This window comes from Boeremia exigua (genome assembly GCF_020726555.1).
Source record: "Boeremia exigua strain MPI-SDFR-AT-0100 chromosome Unknown C7974scaffold_5, whole genome shotgun sequence".
Taxonomy (NCBI): Eukaryota; Fungi; Ascomycota; class Dothideomycetes; order Pleosporales; family Didymellaceae; genus Boeremia; species Boeremia exigua.
In genome coordinates this window covers 234092-248948 of record NW_025763522.1, presented here as the reverse complement: position 1 = coordinate 248948, position 14857 = coordinate 234092, and the positions used below count along the sequence as shown (strand labels likewise).

Here is a 14857-nt window from a genome sequence, read left to right as displayed (position 1 = left end):
ATTGGGCGCGGTCCGCGGCTAAATTGGTTTACCCTGTGAACTTCGGGCGGCGGGGAAGATGGGCACTGTACCACGACATTCATTGTGGTACAACAAGGACTGCGACCGAAGCCATGACCTCAACTTTCTATCTTTTCGTTTTTCGAGATGGGAAACCAATGACTTTTGCGCTGCAGGCCTGCCCGACATTGAGTTAAGCTTTCAACGCCAAGGTCCATTGATAGTGTGGCCATCTGGGGGACACCATCAGAACAACCCCTGGCCGTATGATCACCAACCCCTCAATGCCCAGGCTGGGCGACGGTATCGTAGCATTTGTCGGCATCTGCTTTGCCGATGTAACGACCGACGAGTCACCGGCATGAGCATGTCAGGAATATAAGACCAGATCAACCAAGCTCGGGATAGAGTCTAGAGAGTAGCTCTGAGCCCACCACGGACCCCACCCTAGCTTTCTCTCCCCTGCCTGTTCTCAAAACTCCACCATGGCGCCGCCAGTCGCCCCAATCGATGAGAGCATCATCCAAAATCTCGTAGCTCAGGACCACGTACGATGGTGGAACAAACCTAATTTGCGGAGTCTCTATCTCTTGCTTGTGCCGTTCTGCTTGTTCATCGAATCGACGTCTGGATTTGACTCATCCATGATGAACGGCATGCAAGCCCTGACGCACTGGAAGGTATTTTTCAACTATCCGAAAGGCGGACAGCTGGGTTTGCTGGTGGCGTGCTACAACCTTGGGGCCATTACCTCGATCCCATTTATCTCTTTGGTTTCAGATCACTTCGGGCGCAGGAAGTCGATTGTATTCGGCTCGGTGATCATGTGTATTGGGGCTGTAAGTTGACAATAAGTCGTCTTTGACGGAGCAACTGCTAATGAACATCAGATCATGCAAGGCCTATCCAAAAACTGTTTGTGTTTTCATCACTGTGCCTGTTATCCGACTGATTCACTCCAGTGGCCATGTTCGTCTTTTCACGCATCTTCCTGGGCCACGGGATCGTGTATGCGATCATCGCAGGCGCCGCACTTCTGGGCGAACTAGGTCACCCGAAGGAACGTGCCTTCCTGGGCAGTATGTTCAACGCCTTTTTCGGCGTGGGCGCTATTCTCGGCGCCGGTATTGTTGTGCAAACACGTCTGATCGATAACGATTGGAGCTGGCGGCTACCTTCAATACTTCAAGCAATTCCCTCCCTTATCCAAATCGTCTTCTCATTCGCCGTGCCTGAATCTCCACGTTGGTATGTCTGTGCGACTCGAGGACCCCGATGAAGCTAACCAAAGCAGGCTTGTCTCCAAGGATAGACACGAAGAGGCGCTAAACATCCTGATCAAATACCATGCAGAAGGCGACGCGGCAGCAGAGCTACCCCACGTCGAACTTGCAGAGATCCAGGCCGCACTGAAGATCGAGAATGAATCGCGTGCCCGCGGCTGGGGCGAATTGTTTCAGACGAAAGGCATGCGCCACCGATCGCTCGTCGCCGCAGCATTGGGCTTGTTCGTGCAGTTCTCCGGCAACAATCTCATCAGCCAGTACTTCGTGCCAATTGCGGAGAAAATCGGCATCACGAGCAGTTATGAACAAGTCCGCTACAACGTTGGTAAGGAAAGCTGGGGCTTCCTCGTCGCTCTGGTCATGGCAAGTATCACACCACGTTACCCGCGGCGCAAGATGTACTTGCTGTGTGCCACTTGTCTCCTGGCCGTTTACACCGCGTGGACGATCGCGCAGGCACGGAACCGTATCACGGGATCGAAAGAGTCGGGTTATGCGGTGCTGGTATTCATCTTCCTCTACAGCCCCGGTATGTTTCCCTTCCACTTCTCCTCTTCAACCACACTCAGACCCAGCCTATCAACGCACAAAACACAAGCACCTCGCTAACTTCCCTCAGCATACTGCATCGGCTACAATGCCCTGACCTACGTCTACATGGTCGAAATCTTCCCGTACTACGTGCGCACCAAGGGACTCTCCTGGTTCCAGCTATTCGGCCGCACAGCTGTGATGTTCGGTACGACACTCCCCCCTCCCTTCTATCCAATCCCGCTCACACCACAGGCTCCTTCGTCAACCCAATCGGCCTCGAGAACATCGACTGGAAATACCTGCTTGTCTACGTCGTATGGCTGTTATTCGAGATCGTGTTCATCTACATCTTCTTCCCTGAGACATACGGCAAGACGCTCGAGGAGCTGCATTTCTGTGAGTCTCCCCTGATCTTTATATTCCTATTTGATTCCTGCGGTGTGTCAGTGGTTACGAGTACAGTGCTAACGTGAACAGTGTTCGAGTCTGAGAAGGATGAGCGCGATGCGATTGTTTCAGCGGCGAATAAGGCCGTGAATGACCCGGTCATAGAGCTGCATGAGGTGCCGGAGAAGAAGGTCTGATGAGCTGGTGTAGCTGGGTGTGCTGATCATGTGACACGCGGAGCTGTGGATGTTTGGAACCTGAGCTTAGCGGGTCAGCCAACAAAATTGATTCATCGATACCAATGCACCGTATGATCCTTCTAGTCTAATTCGGAGATCTGTAATACTTGCATTGTGTGAAGAACATGTTGTGGCCCGAGAAAATGTGTTTAGTGCTAATATGGTGAAATCCCTAACACGCGGAGAAACCAAATGTCAATGTCATGAATGTTTTCATTATCCTGCCAAGTTACTACAATGTGGAGGATTCTCCAAGTGGCTCCGTTGAAGTAAGCACGAGCCATGGAAGCATGTGACACATGCACAAAAGCGGCCACTGGCCGACGTCGCACAACATCCACAAACGGAATTTGATCAAATGAACGCAGCGTTGAAGTCAAAGTATTGAATAATCATCATTTGGGTATAACATCTTACTTTTCCCCACTCTCACAGCCAACACTGTCCACTCATCTACCTTCGCTCCTCTACATGCTCCTTAATATCATCCATCTTCTTATCACTCAAGCTGTCCTCCTCATCTCTCGCCGCCCCCAAGAATTGCTGCTGCTTGGCTTTCTCGCTCCTCTTGTACAAATACTGCATGGTGACGAAGCACACCCAGCAGCCGACGATAAAGCATATGTTGACCGAGTACCCCTTCGTCCAGCGTGGTGCTTCGACTACAGGGAACACCGTGATCGGGTAGAATGAGAACACAGCCCAACCGGCGGTCAGCATGCCGCCAACAGTGATGGCGCGGGCTTCGGCGTCGTCGCGTAGAGCCATGTTTATGAAGGGCATCAGGATGGGGGTTATGGCTGCGGATACGCCGAGGAGGTAGTAGCATGCGACTGCAGTTGTTAGTTTGTGTGTTCGATAGTTGGGAGAGACGTGTGGCTTACAGTGGAGACCCTTGGGGATGACCCAGACGAGGAGCAGGATGTTGGCGATGATGTAGATAGTCTGGACGATGGAGAAGATGGACCACAGAGGGTAGATCATGCAAAGCGACGTTGCGAGAAGCGCAGCGACAACGGAGACACCCTGAGCGCCGGTCGGGATGGTGTTGATCTGCGGGACAGTGTAGCTGCCGGGGAACTTCGCGGCTTGGTCCTTGAGCCAGAGTGCCATCTGGCCGTGGGGGTATGAGGAGGACAGGAAGAATGTGTAGGTCAGAAGACCCATATAGAACTCCCATCGTCGAAGAGTGCGCTTGATGATAGACCAACTCAGCTTTGAACTTGGGGCGATACCGGCCTCTGCTACGCGGGTCCTCGCTAGGGTGTGTTCGGCAGGGGTGAGCCACCATGGCTTCGAGCTGCTAGGGAGGCCGGGGAAGATGAGGAAGCCAGCAAGAGCGATCGGGAGGGAGATAACACCTAGTGTTGTCAGCATGCGAATCACTATCAGATATTTGATGACTTACCATCAATGATGAAGAGCCATCGCCAGCCTGCCATTCCGCCAACACCATTAAGGTTCTTGTACGCAGCCGCTTGCAGGTATCCACCGAACATGACGGCGATGTTGTTCGAAACATACCACACACCAGTACGTTTGAAGACCTCCTCAGGCTTGTACCACGATCCAAGTACGTATGTAGTACCCGAAGCTACTGGTGTCTCAAGAAGACCAAGCAGGAATCGAGTGCCGTAGATGTCACGTTCGTTTCGCATCTGCGACTGGGTGAAGGTGACGATCGACCACAGGACCTCCATCAAGGGAAGATAGTACTTTGCAATCTTTGGACGGGAAAGCAGCAGTAGAGAAGGAATCTGAAAGACTAGGTATCCACAGTTGTAGAATGTACCAAAGAGCGAATACTGGTTTCCATAGAGGTTCAGCTCCTCCTTCATGCCAGAGACATATGCATTATTGATGTTTGACGAATCAAGCCATTTGAGGAAGACTGCCGATATCAGTATCTGGTTGCCTGCATGTAGTGCAGGTGTGGCTTACACATGAATGAGCAGAAGGTCAATAGACAGGCGTCCATTTTCCTCAACAGCTTCCTCTCCTCCTCGGGATAGTGCTTTGGATACCATTCCCACAGGTACATCCAGGCTTTCCATGGCGACCGTTTGGGAGCATCGGTGGGAGCAATGACGTTGGTGCTGAACTCGCCAGTCCTGCCCTCCACGCCTGCGGTCTCGTCTCGGGGTGTTGTTGTTGCCGCCATTGCGAGTGCCTGGTAAGGGGTGGTAGCCGGCCGTTATTGAAGAAATACCCGTCAACCTGGATTGTGACGACTTCTGATCATCCCCAGCACCGTAATATGTACATGGTGCGTCGCTTGACGTGAAGGTTGGCAAGCGACGCCGTTGTTCGTGTCACGGGCAGCGGTCTATTTCTATAACGGGTCTGGCGCATTGCGGGGGATACCAAGACCGGGGTATTTCTCCACGAGCAGCGCCCAAGAGGGAATTCGCCCGATGCACGCCCGGTTGTGAACTCCTGGAGCATCTGCAAAACCGAAGGCGATATTCGTGGGACGATCACCAGACGCCTCAAGCAAGGGTGAAGAACATGCCATGCGCCTACGCGAGGCGGTGTCGGCGAACGTTGTACCGAGGTCTGACCGTTGAAGGTTTAACCATGCAAATGAGCGGTGCGTACGCCTTGGTTTGGCTTGGGACGATTTGTTGTAATCCTAATCGTCTTGGAAATTGCCATCCGTGAGAGATTCGCGACCGAGTGTGACGGAAAATTAGGTCGATGACGTCATAGACCAGGCCTCCTGGGAGAGACGATGTGCCAAAAAGTTTGAAGTCTTCCATCATCACTGATGTAGGATGTTTCCAAGCGTTAGAGTACATCAGGGGGCTCCTGATTCCAGTCAAAAATTTCATCAATGAGGCAGTGTCAAGCCATAGGGAATTTTTTGGAGTTGTCATCCTAACCTTACTACTTAGTATTCATTTCCGCAGGACAGGGATCCTCACCAGAGATGCGGAGTAAATCATTAAATGTCTGTTTTGTTGTTCTACAATACAGGCCAAGTCTTATTTTGCAACGTGTTGACTGTCATTCTAATCATCGAGAGTGTGAGGAACGAATTCATTTCAATTCTACGTAGGCGTATTGCTTCACTTCAAAGCCCCAATCATTTTGTACAGGCTGTTCTCAAGGGTAATTGGAGAGCGGATGGCTGTCCAGTTATAGTTCAACAGCCCCCAAAACTCTTCCAATCCCTGGATAGACTCTTGTGGCTTCCTGCCTGGGCGAGTCTGCAGGTAAAAAGAACCTGATATATCCCAGTGCATCCAGCTTACTTGGTACTGTTCAACCATTTCGATCAGGCACTTCGCATAAGTAGTCTGGTTCCAGTATGTTCCATTGTGAATGAAACCCCATTCGGAGATGACCATGGGGAAAAGATACTTGGTGGCAGGGTCATCAGGGTTGACACTTTGAAAGCCCTTCTTGTACCACTTGCTCTTGAAAGTTTCGCAGTTGTCTTGAGTGGCTTCGAAATCATACTTGTGGATCTCTAGCACGATCTTGTCCTTGAAAGCAAAGTCTTCGGGCCTGAAAACGGCAGTCTTGTTGGCCGATGGTTTGCCAGCCGTGCCGCTGAGCGTCTTGCCAAGCGGTATGGGATCAATGTAGGTGTCGTATGAGAGACCAGAGAAGAAAATGAGGCCATCTGGATCTGCCTCGTATACAGCGTTGGCTGCTTCCGTCATTCGGACGTACCAGGTGTACCAATCGACCGGCTCAGCAACAGTGGCGCTGCGAAGTTCGTTGCGAAGACCCATGGAGGAATACGTAGGCCAGTTCTTCTTTGCCTGAAGGTGTCAGTATTCATTTTCATGAGAAATTTGCGATCAGACTCACATGTCCTGCCATGAAAGCTAGACCGCGCTTCCACTTCTCAACATCGAAGAACTTCTCACCGAACCAGCCATTACCGTCATTATCTGCACAACACCAGAATGCCTTGCTGACATGGTTGTCCAAGTGAATGATAACGCCTTGATTTGAAAGCTCCTTAGCAACGGCGTCCCAAACCTCAAACCGTGTGGTATCTTTGGTGAACTCTGGGTTCTTCTCTAGGATCTGGTTGAGTACAATGGTACCATTTACTACACCAAGTGAATTGATGAAGCTCTTCTCCAGTGTCTGGTTCGTACTGTTGCTGTAGTAGTCGTCGATCATCTCAATCGCAAACGTCAGGCGGACAGAGTTCAGGCCAAATTTTGGGAACCAGGAAACAATGTCTTTGATGGAGGAATGCTGGAGACCCTCAGGCACCATGACCTCCTGGTGGCCTGGCCAGTTCGTGGAAACAAAGTGGAAGATTTCGCCATTGGCATCGATGATGTCGCGACCCTTGGTTGAGAGGGGAAGTGTAGCAGCACGCTTGACCTCTGGAAGAGCAGACGCGAGGGTGCTCAGCAGAAGCACTGGGGTGAAGTCGGTAAACCGCATGATTGCACTAATCAACGTGCACTCAACGATTTTTCTCTTGATCATCTTCCGACCCCAGACTTCGGCACTATTATATACATATCACAGCTCTGCTATGCGCCATTCGTACAGAATGCGGGCACTAATGTTAGCTTCCTGCCAGTTTCCCCGGACCTAAGCTACACTCTGGAGAAATTATGGGGAACACATTACAGTCAAGCAGACGTGAGAAGGCCGAGTCTAGCACGTGTATATCGCAATCTAACAAATGTCCGGAAATGGGAAGCCTTCCTGGAAAAATGCTGGTGCACATGACGTAGCTCACTAACGAAAGCCTTGGGAGACACAAGCAACTTCCTGTACGGGAGGGTCTAGCGTATGGTGCCGGCGTGGCGTGCATTGCCGCAAATCAGAGTTAGAGGCCAAATCGTTTGATGTCGTAGATTGGTTCAATCCTGAAGAAAAGTCCGTGGCCGGGGCTCCTCCTGCATTCTGCCGAGCCGGCTGACGGAAGAAGTCTGCTTTGAGCGACGGACCTCGGGGTAATACCGATCCCGAGCACCCACCTCTCACAACGCCATCGGTTACTCCGTTATCGATAGGTTAATCGATTTACAACGTACGAATAGCGAGGAAGTATCTTGGCTGTTCGTGTTACACGACTTCGACAACTTCTCATCGGTCGATAGTCCAGCAGTTGCAGCATCTGCAGCAGCGTCAGCCAAGCGAAAATTGATTCTCCAAGAATTGGAGACCCGCTATATCTACGGAATACGAAATCTGAATAATTTCTTCTCGGGCACCAAGATGGTTGGTACTATCGAGACAAAAGTGCCAACGTCGAGGTGAGCAATACCACCGTACAATGGACGTGAGCAGCTGATAAAGGTTCTACCGATAGCATCCGAGGTATCGACTTGAGCAAGATATATTCGGAGAACGTAGCTGCGAAAGTGTTCCAAGTTGCGCAACGAGGTTTCAAGCAAGAGGTCAGTACTTCGATCCCAGTGGACTTGTGATCACTCATGAACCAACAATCCTTAGGCACCACTCCCTACCTACCCGCACACTGTGCCCCAAGTTGGCTCCAATGCAGGACGGTATGAAGAGCGCGAAGCAGACTTCTGGACATGCGGCTTCTTCCCAGGTTGCATTTACACAATAATTGAGCGGGCTGTACGCTACCCACAAGCCTTGGACGTCCCTGAGCACATTCGATCTCAATTCCAGGATCAATTGCTGAAAGTTGGCCGACACTGGAATGTTGCAATCAACCAAATGAGCTCACGGACCGACACACATGATATGGGCTTCATCGTTCAACCTGCATTGCAAAAAGACTGGGAACTGACAGGAAATAAAGAGAGTTTACAGTCCGTTATCAACGCCGCGTATGCTCTTGCTTCGCGGTACGACGAGAAGGTCAAAGCTATCAGAAGCTGGGATGTCGCCATCAATGATCGCTACTCTATCACCGACATGAACAAGAACTTCCTCGTCATCATAGATAGCATGTGCAGTAAGTTCTCGACAAATACTTTGATTGCTTGCACTGACGCCTGCAGACCTTGATCTGCTTTACTATGTCGGTCATAATCAACACGATCAGAAGCTCATAGATATTGCAACCCAGCACGCCGACTCCATCATCCACGAAATTCTGCGCCCGGACTTTTCCTCCTACCATCTCGTCAATTTCGACCCAGCTACTGGTCTTCCACAAGCGAAAATGACCAACCAAGGCCACAAGGACGACTCAACATGGAGCCGTGGGCAAGCATGGGCCATCATGGGTTTTGCACAAGTCTATACTTGGACTAAGGATACGAAGTACCTTTCAACAGCGATCAAATGCGCAGAGTATTTTCTGCGACGCTGTAAGGAAGGCGAGGGCAAATGGCACCACCCGCTTGTACCGTTGTGGGATTTTGACGCGCCAATTGACGATCCAAATGAGCCACTACGCGACGTCTCCGCTGCTATGGCGACCGCAAACGGCCTCCTTAGCATTCACCAGTCTCTCCAATCATTACCAGCTTCAGAAGCATCACAGTTGGTCGACGCATCCACAGACTTCCTCGATATTGCACTGCAGATTGTCAGCCAGACGCTTGAGATGTCGTATGACCATGATCATGCATCTTTCGAGACACCAGGAAAGGCTTTGACCAATGGTGCTGGGGCGGCGGAGATCAAGGTCAAGGAGAGTGGGTTTGATGCGATTCTGAGGAATAGCACAACAAACTGGAATCCAGATGCCCATCAGAAGTACAAGGATCACGGGTTGGTCTACGCAGATTACTACCTGTTGGAGTTTGGGAACAAGCTGTTGCGAGCGGGGCTTCTTTAGACAGCATTCAGTACCGATTGATGATTTTTGTGTTTAAGAACATGAAGCTTTCTGTGTCGTCATCATGGATAGAACTTTGGACTGATCAGCACGGCGCTCGATTTCAGTTGAATAGAATAATATTTTTTGGCATGAGCGACAATTTTGACTTGTTTACTGGCTCATTTGTATGTCGATATAAGTTTCATCCGTCTTCCCTTCTTTACTGGTAGTACGGACAACTGGAATGTCATTCCACAGCTTGGAAAGGTCCAGTGCGTCGTACCGCGCAACCCTGTCAGACGTTCTCGCAAGCGAAAAGACCGCGGAAACGAATTGTACGCTATCCCCTTGCTTGATCATGCGGGTCTCAGACCTGATTGTCGGGATCAGGGTCCTTTGCCACACGAGATTCGTATTCGCATCCGGCTTGAGAACTTGACCAGAAGAGACTAAATCTCCAGGAGTGAGTTCATCTCCACCATCTCTGCGCAAAGTAATGGCCTTGATGCCACTCGCTCCGGCGTCCGAACATATCAACGCACCGGTTTGAGACTCCAAAGTGGCTTGTGGAAATGAAGTATCCTTGCTGGCTTTGATATCCGCATTCCCTTCCAAGACTGGTAGAACTTCTCCTTTCTCGGAACCTCGCCCTTGAATTGAGAAGCCACCTTCAGATACATTGATGGTGACGGCGATTGCACCTAGGTTGGCGATGCTAGTGAGCCGCACATACCAGTCCGGCCATCTCGAGCAAGGTGCAACCAAGATTGTTCTAACGTTGACATCGGCGTCTCTCCACGGTTTCCAGAGACTCTGAAAGATCGGTATCTTCTCCACGATCTCGTCTCCACTTTTCAATGATGCTTTGACACATTGTTCGTTTGTGCGGACTTTCCAAGGTACGCGCCATGTATCGCCACCATCTTTGCTTATTGCTATCGTGCTGTCTGGCGCCATTTGTTGAAGCAGAGGTCCAGTGGGCACGCTGAATCCGAAATGCGAAGAATATGCAGATTTCCCGTACTTGGCTTCTGTAGCTTTGAGAGGCCAGGGGCAGAACTGGCCAGATGACAAGAGGTAATGGTGATTGCCTGTATTGCACACGACATGCATTGGTGGATCCACAGCAGTAGCCAATGCAGAGTCGTTGGGGAGAGGCTTCTCCTCTGCAGTCCAGAAGGGGTGGTCATCTGGTAGACCAAGAGCAAGGAACGACTTCAGAGCCCAGTAAACAGATTGCGGCGAGTTGTAGTCTTCGCACATGTAATAGTTCTGATATGCAAAGCCGATATTCAAACAACCATCAATGTTGAAGATATCGGGCTTGTTGCTCCACCAACGAAAATGACGGAGCAAAATGCCTTTGACTACTCCCCAGTCGTTTACAGGCGCAGGGAGGTCAACCTCAGCAAATGCTGCAGCTGACCAAAAGCCAGCGAACGCAAATCTATAAGTCAAGCTCCGACCAAACGGGATGGCAGCGCCTATCGGAGTTAGCTTAGAAACTTTATGAATGTACCCAAGATCTTACCATTGGCATCGAAGTATCTCCAGAACGTCGCAGCAAACTCTTTCGCGCGACTTCGGAATCTGTCACACCGCTCAGGATCGAAGTCTTGCGCCATTTTTGCATATATGAGCTGCGAGAACTGTATAGCAAAGCTTCCAGAGTAGTAGTCAGCCTGGCGGCCGCCATCTTCGCTCCACATGCCATCTGCCGCCCAACCTTGACCAAGATAAAACCGTTCCATCAGATCCAAGTCTTCTTTCATCGCGTTGACAACCTCATCACTAGGGATTCCACAGACTTTGATCAACGCGAGATTCGTCATGACGCGGAACCAAAGCCAGTTGGTCGTTGGGAAATCCTTGCCATTGATCGTCTTGAGCCATTCTGTGATGTTGTGTTTTGCTTCAGTAGTCTGTGAGTGGAACATGGCATCCGGTGCTACGAGCAAGGCATAGGAAATGATCTCCATCTCAACCATACGCTGATCCCGAAGCACCACAGGGCCCCAATACTCATGGTGCACAGGATTGGTGCCATTTGCCAGTCCATCGATGTATGGGCGGATCAGCTCATTGTGCTCGTCCTCTGTGGTAGAATTGGAGTGTAAAAGCGTGCCAACGGCCCACAACGCGCGCGCAAACCCTTCAAGCTGCGCCGCGACATCATCGAAATGAGTACCAGTTGCCAATGGCAGTCTGATGCGTGCACCACCGGCAGATTGGTAAGGCTTTAGCGCACGGAGCAGTGATATGGCACCTACTTTAAAGTCGGCATACGTGCTGAAAGCATTATCGGAGAAACCAGCGAGGGGTGGCATCTCACTGCGGGGTCGTAAACACAGCCTGGAAGACCTTGGTGCTGCTGCTGAGCGTTCTTGGTGGACAATTTACGACGTTTGGCATCGGCGTACCTGGCGCGTTCATGTCGGCGTACTATCGGATCTCATCGCGCCACATCTAGCCTCGACCTGTCCTGGCAATACATCCGCCCGGTCTCCAACCGTCGTACACCATCAAGATTGGCCTGCAGGTGGGCGGTTTGAAAACTGGGGTCGGGTGGCTCTCCAGGTGGGGTGATCAGCCGGACACGAGGCTAGCTCCACAAGCGGGGTGGAGGGTCAATCTGATTTAATCCGACGCCCGCCGCGCCCATCCTCTCCACAATCCCTTTCTCACTAACGATTGAGGATGTCGTACAGATGTCGGCGGGCTGGACCAATTTCTCCGTGGGCAATGGAAGCCACAACGGCGACGACGACGGCCCATCGGTTGTCGGCGAAGATCAGCCGGCTTGCGCGTCGTGCAAGAAGCGAAAGCTGCGGTGCTCAAGGGACACTCCAGTCTGCTCGCACTGTCTAAGGTTATGTAAGCGCGTATCGTCTTGTGCCGGTCGTGCGATGCTGACCTCGACCTCAGCAACTGAGTGCGTGTATAATCCAAAGCAGAAGCCAGGGTTGAAGCCCGGAGCAGTGGAGGCTTTGACGCGTCGCGTGGGTACGCGGCAGTGCGTTTCTGAATGTCACAACATCTCTAACATCAATAGCTTTCCTGGAAAAAATCTTGCTAGATGAGTCTGGAAACATCCGACCGCAGTACAATGGAGAGCCAGAACATCAGGCCGATGTTGACATCCCTCGCTACGAGTCACGTGCCAATGTAGAAGATCCAGCCCAGAGCGATAATGATGTGACGGCGCCTCCACCCAAGGAACTACCGCCAAACAGTGTATCAACACATGAGGGTGATACAGCGTCGAACCCTCTGAAGCGCAAATATGTTGAGCCCGAAGCCGAGCGCTGGCTGTTTGCTACTGAGGAGCTCGACCTTGCACAGCACCTGCCTTCTCAAGCTGTGCTTCTGAAAGTCGTTGACTTCTTCACAACGTCCTTCCATCACTGGATCCCGTATCTACATAAGAAAAGGCTTCAGAGTAGGGTCAGCGAAGGTATCTGCAGTAATGGATTGCTACTTGTTCTGCACGCCCTGGTTGCTGTGGCGTTGCGCCACATGGACCCAAATGTCCTATTCATGGACGAGGATGAGATCCAGCGACAATCAAGTTTTTCTCGAATCATCGTTGAAACGCACGCGATTCGGTCGGTGTCTGTCGAAAGTCTGCAGGCGCTAATCTTCATCGTTTTTGACTACGTGGGTACTTTTCACGACCTTCAAGTCAGTCGCTCACACACCACAGCTCAATGACGGCAAGAACCACCGCGCGTGGCCACTGATCGGCAGCCTGACAAGGACCATCGGTTACCTTCAGCTCTCTACCGAGCCATCCGCTGCATCGCAATCTAGCTTACTCATGCGACCTGTGCGGCTGGCCCAACCGTCTAACGACTGGACTGAGCTTGAGGAGCGTAGACGATTGTTCTGGATTATATTCATGCTCGACCGTTTCTGTTCCGTGACGACAGGCTGGGACACAAGCTTGACCTCCGACGATGTGCATCGACGTCTACCCGCGGATGGTGGGTACTTTACTCGTGAAGAGCCCGTCGTTACGCCCTACTTTGGAATATGGAACAAAGCGGCCGCACGAATCGGTCGGTCCCTGGCGAATGTACCTGCTCCGTACAGTGAAGAAGACCCCGTTGCAGAGCAACCTCAAGGAGCCAGCCCAAACTCTGCCAATGGTTACATCGATGCATCGAAACTAGGTGCCTTTGCATATTGTGTGGAAGCTACAGAGTCGCTCAGTCAAGTGACGACATTCTTCCTGCAGCAGAGGATCAATGCTCAGGACAAAGAACATGCGGTCAGTTGGCTCACTCGGTTCAAGGAACTTGACTTGAGATTGGTACAGTGGAAGTTGTTCTTGCCGGCCCGTTGGAAGGATTCAAACATCTCCGAGGACAGGACCGTGATTAATATGGACCCGAACCTGACTCTCGCACACATCACCCACAACACTTCTATGATTCTGCTCCATCACCCTATTGCGTTTCCTGCAAGGAGCTGGAATGACTACGTGGCTTTGCCAAAGGAGTGCAGCGCTCAAACGTGTGAGCTTGCTGCGATTGAGACCTCGAATATTGTCAGCAAGTTCCTGATCTACACTCCTATCCCGTTCGTCAACGTCCAGTTTGCTTTCTGCGCGTTTGTCGCTGCCAAGGCTCTTTTATTCGAGCGTCACCAAAGTCCGCTTCGACCTGAGTTTGGCCGGATTGTCCGAGACCTATGGGAGATGTCAAAGAGATGGGAACATAATGCGGCCAGTGACGCGGAATCACGACCAGCAAACCAGGCAGGCATATATGCGCAACACCTGGAACGGCTTCAGGAAGCATGTTCGCAAGATCCAAACTATCGGTTTGACTTCTACGATCATACTTGTACGTCGCTAGAGCCACAGCAGTATGTTAGCCCTATGAACGTCATGACTCCATTGCAGCGGACGGGTAGCTTTGCGCAAGAGCGGCCGAACTTGACCCATGCAAGACATCATAGTCTAAATAGCGTACACACAACGCTCAGCCCACGACAAAGAGCATCACTTTCTGGGGCCGCTGGGGCCTCTCCGATCGAGTACGCCGCACAGCCATCTGTACATGGTCCGAATCTCGACGCGATGTCGCCGAGAGGAGTCACAGCCGCGAATGGGGCACTGCATCCAAACGCCGCCCATTCCAAACAAGGACGACATGTTTTCCACTTAGGGCACGGTGTTGCCCCAGGTGCTCACTTCAATGGCATCCCCGGTGCACCCGGAAACCAACAGGCTATGCAGGATCAGTCTCTATTAAGCCTTTCCGACACGTTTATGGATTCCCAGTTCCTTGATATGGATCGCGTTATTACTTTCGAGGAGGCAAACTTTTTCTTGCCGGGGGACGCTTATAGATGGCAGTAAGGAGTGCCGATTCACTTGTCACAATATTTGTACGAACATATCAGACATTAATACACATAGATTGGACTTTGTCATGCTTAGTTGTTGTAGCGGGATATGCCAACCGGAAAAATCAATCAGGGTGCACAGAGGGGAACCCCAATTTAAGTCGCACGCTAGCCCGATTCTCATCAAGATCAGCAGCCCATATGTCATTCGGTCTACATTTACCCCGGAGCCAGGCCTCCCCACGGGGTCATTCGACGATTGTCAAAGGATGCAATGTCAGATTATGAATTGAATCGGTACTTCAAAGCCAGTCTGGCCCCATGAGAGAATAGCT

At 51.3% G+C, this 14857-nt stretch overlaps 6 protein-coding genes across 6 annotated transcripts; 3 read left to right on the top strand and 3 right to left on the bottom strand.

The window, feature by feature from the left end:
• The first annotated feature begins 110 nt into the window (after nucleotides 1–110).
• Nucleotides 111–2538, top strand: C7974DRAFT_162692 (hexose transporter-like protein). The gene is made up of 7 exons (XM_046135983.1): nucleotides 111–839; nucleotides 891–915; nucleotides 963–1248; nucleotides 1295–1815; nucleotides 1906–2025; nucleotides 2073–2216; nucleotides 2298–2538. Exons 1-7 carry the CDS (start codon nucleotides 486–488, stop codon nucleotides 2402–2404), a joined length of 1557 nt encoding a protein of 518 aa, XP_045997726.1. The 5' UTR covers nucleotides 111–485; the 3' UTR covers nucleotides 2405–2538.
• Nucleotides 2539–2867: 329 nt separating this feature from the next.
• Nucleotides 2868–4743, bottom strand: C7974DRAFT_391838 (major facilitator superfamily domain-containing protein). Its single transcript, XM_046141619.1, has 4 exons — nucleotides 4388–4743; nucleotides 3855–4337; nucleotides 3331–3807; nucleotides 2868–3279 (listed from the first exon to the last, which is right to left on the bottom strand). The coding sequence occupies exons 1-4, from the start codon at nucleotides 4605–4607 to the stop codon at nucleotides 2900–2902; spliced, it is 1560 nt and encodes a 519-aa protein (XP_045997725.1). The 5' UTR covers nucleotides 4608–4743; the 3' UTR covers nucleotides 2868–2899.
• A 771-nt stretch (nucleotides 4744–5514) lies between these two features.
• C7974DRAFT_309819 (glycoside hydrolase superfamily) lies at nucleotides 5515–6859 on the bottom strand (the record flags this gene model as incomplete). The annotated part of the gene is made up of 2 exons (XM_046138240.1): nucleotides 5515–6216; nucleotides 6266–6859. The coding sequence occupies 2 exons, from the start codon at nucleotides 6857–6859 to the stop codon at nucleotides 5515–5517; spliced, it is 1296 nt and encodes a 431-aa protein (XP_045997724.1).
• Nucleotides 6860–7468: 609 nt separating this feature from the next.
• Nucleotides 7469–9306, top strand: C7974DRAFT_333807 (Six-hairpin glycosidase-like protein). Its single transcript, XM_046139146.1, has 4 exons — nucleotides 7469–7683; nucleotides 7740–7827; nucleotides 7883–8357; nucleotides 8404–9306. The coding sequence occupies exons 1-4, from the start codon at nucleotides 7646–7648 to the stop codon at nucleotides 9186–9188; spliced, it is 1386 nt and encodes a 461-aa protein (XP_045997723.1). The 5' UTR covers nucleotides 7469–7645; the 3' UTR covers nucleotides 9189–9306.
• A 35-nt stretch (nucleotides 9307–9341) lies between these two features.
• On the bottom strand, nucleotides 9342–11682 carry C7974DRAFT_452069 (uncharacterized protein; the record flags this gene model as incomplete). Its single annotated transcript, XM_046145809.1, has 2 exons — nucleotides 10702–11682; nucleotides 9342–10654 (listed from the first exon to the last, which is right to left on the bottom strand). The coding sequence occupies exons 1-2, from the start codon at nucleotides 11495–11497 to the stop codon at nucleotides 9342–9344; spliced, it is 2109 nt and encodes a 702-aa protein (XP_045997722.1). The 5' UTR covers nucleotides 11498–11682.
• Nucleotides 11683–11687: 5 nt separating this feature from the next.
• C7974DRAFT_391831 (fungal-specific transcription factor domain-containing protein) lies at nucleotides 11688–14795 on the top strand. The gene is made up of 4 exons (XM_046141618.1): nucleotides 11688–12044; nucleotides 12096–12173; nucleotides 12223–12827; nucleotides 12874–14795. Exons 1-4 carry the CDS (start codon nucleotides 11879–11881, stop codon nucleotides 14533–14535), a joined length of 2511 nt encoding a protein of 836 aa, XP_045997721.1. The 5' UTR covers nucleotides 11688–11878; the 3' UTR covers nucleotides 14536–14795.
• Nucleotides 14796–14857: the final 62 nt, after the last annotated feature.

Excerpts from the sequence above, each read along its gene's own strand:
- C7974DRAFT_391838 (XM_046141619.1), bottom strand. The coding sequence starts at position 4,607 with ATGGCGGCAACAACAACACCCCGAGACGAGACCGCAGGCGTGGAGGGC. Across the intron at positions 4,338-4,387 it reads GACCTTCTGCTCATTCATGT|TCTTCCTCAAATGGCTTGAT; the intron begins GTAAGCCACACC and ends TGATATCGGCAG. Across the intron at positions 3,280-3,330 it reads CATCCCCAAGGGTCTCCACT|TCGCATGCTACTACCTCCTC; the intron begins GTAAGCCACACG and ends TAACAACTGCAG.
- C7974DRAFT_391831 (XM_046141618.1), top strand. The coding sequence starts at position 11,879 with ATGTCGGCGGGCTGGACCAATTTCTCCGTGGGCAATGGAAGCCACAAC. Across the intron at positions 12,174-12,222 it reads GGCTTTGACGCGTCGCGTGG|CTTTCCTGGAAAAAATCTTG; the intron begins GTACGCGGCAGT and ends TAACATCAATAG. Across the intron at positions 12,828-12,873 it reads TCTTCATCGTTTTTGACTAC|CTCAATGACGGCAAGAACCA; the intron begins GTGGGTACTTTT and ends CACACACCACAG.
- C7974DRAFT_333807 (XM_046139146.1), top strand. The coding sequence starts at position 7,646 with ATGGTTGGTACTATCGAGACAAAAGTGCCAACGTCGAG. Across the intron at positions 7,684-7,739 it reads ACAAAAGTGCCAACGTCGAG|CATCCGAGGTATCGACTTGA; the intron begins GTGAGCAATACC and ends TTCTACCGATAG. Across the intron at positions 8,358-8,403 it reads CATCATAGATAGCATGTGCA|ACCTTGATCTGCTTTACTAT; the intron begins GTAAGTTCTCGA and ends TGACGCCTGCAG.
- C7974DRAFT_162692 (XM_046135983.1), top strand. The coding sequence starts at position 486 with ATGGCGCCGCCAGTCGCCCCAATCGATGAGAGCATCATCCAAAATCTC. Across the intron at positions 1,249-1,294 it reads GTGCCTGAATCTCCACGTTG|GCTTGTCTCCAAGGATAGAC; the intron begins GTATGTCTGTGC and ends TAACCAAAGCAG. Across the intron at positions 1,816-1,905 it reads CATCTTCCTCTACAGCCCCG|CATACTGCATCGGCTACAAT; the intron begins GTATGTTTCCCT and ends AACTTCCCTCAG.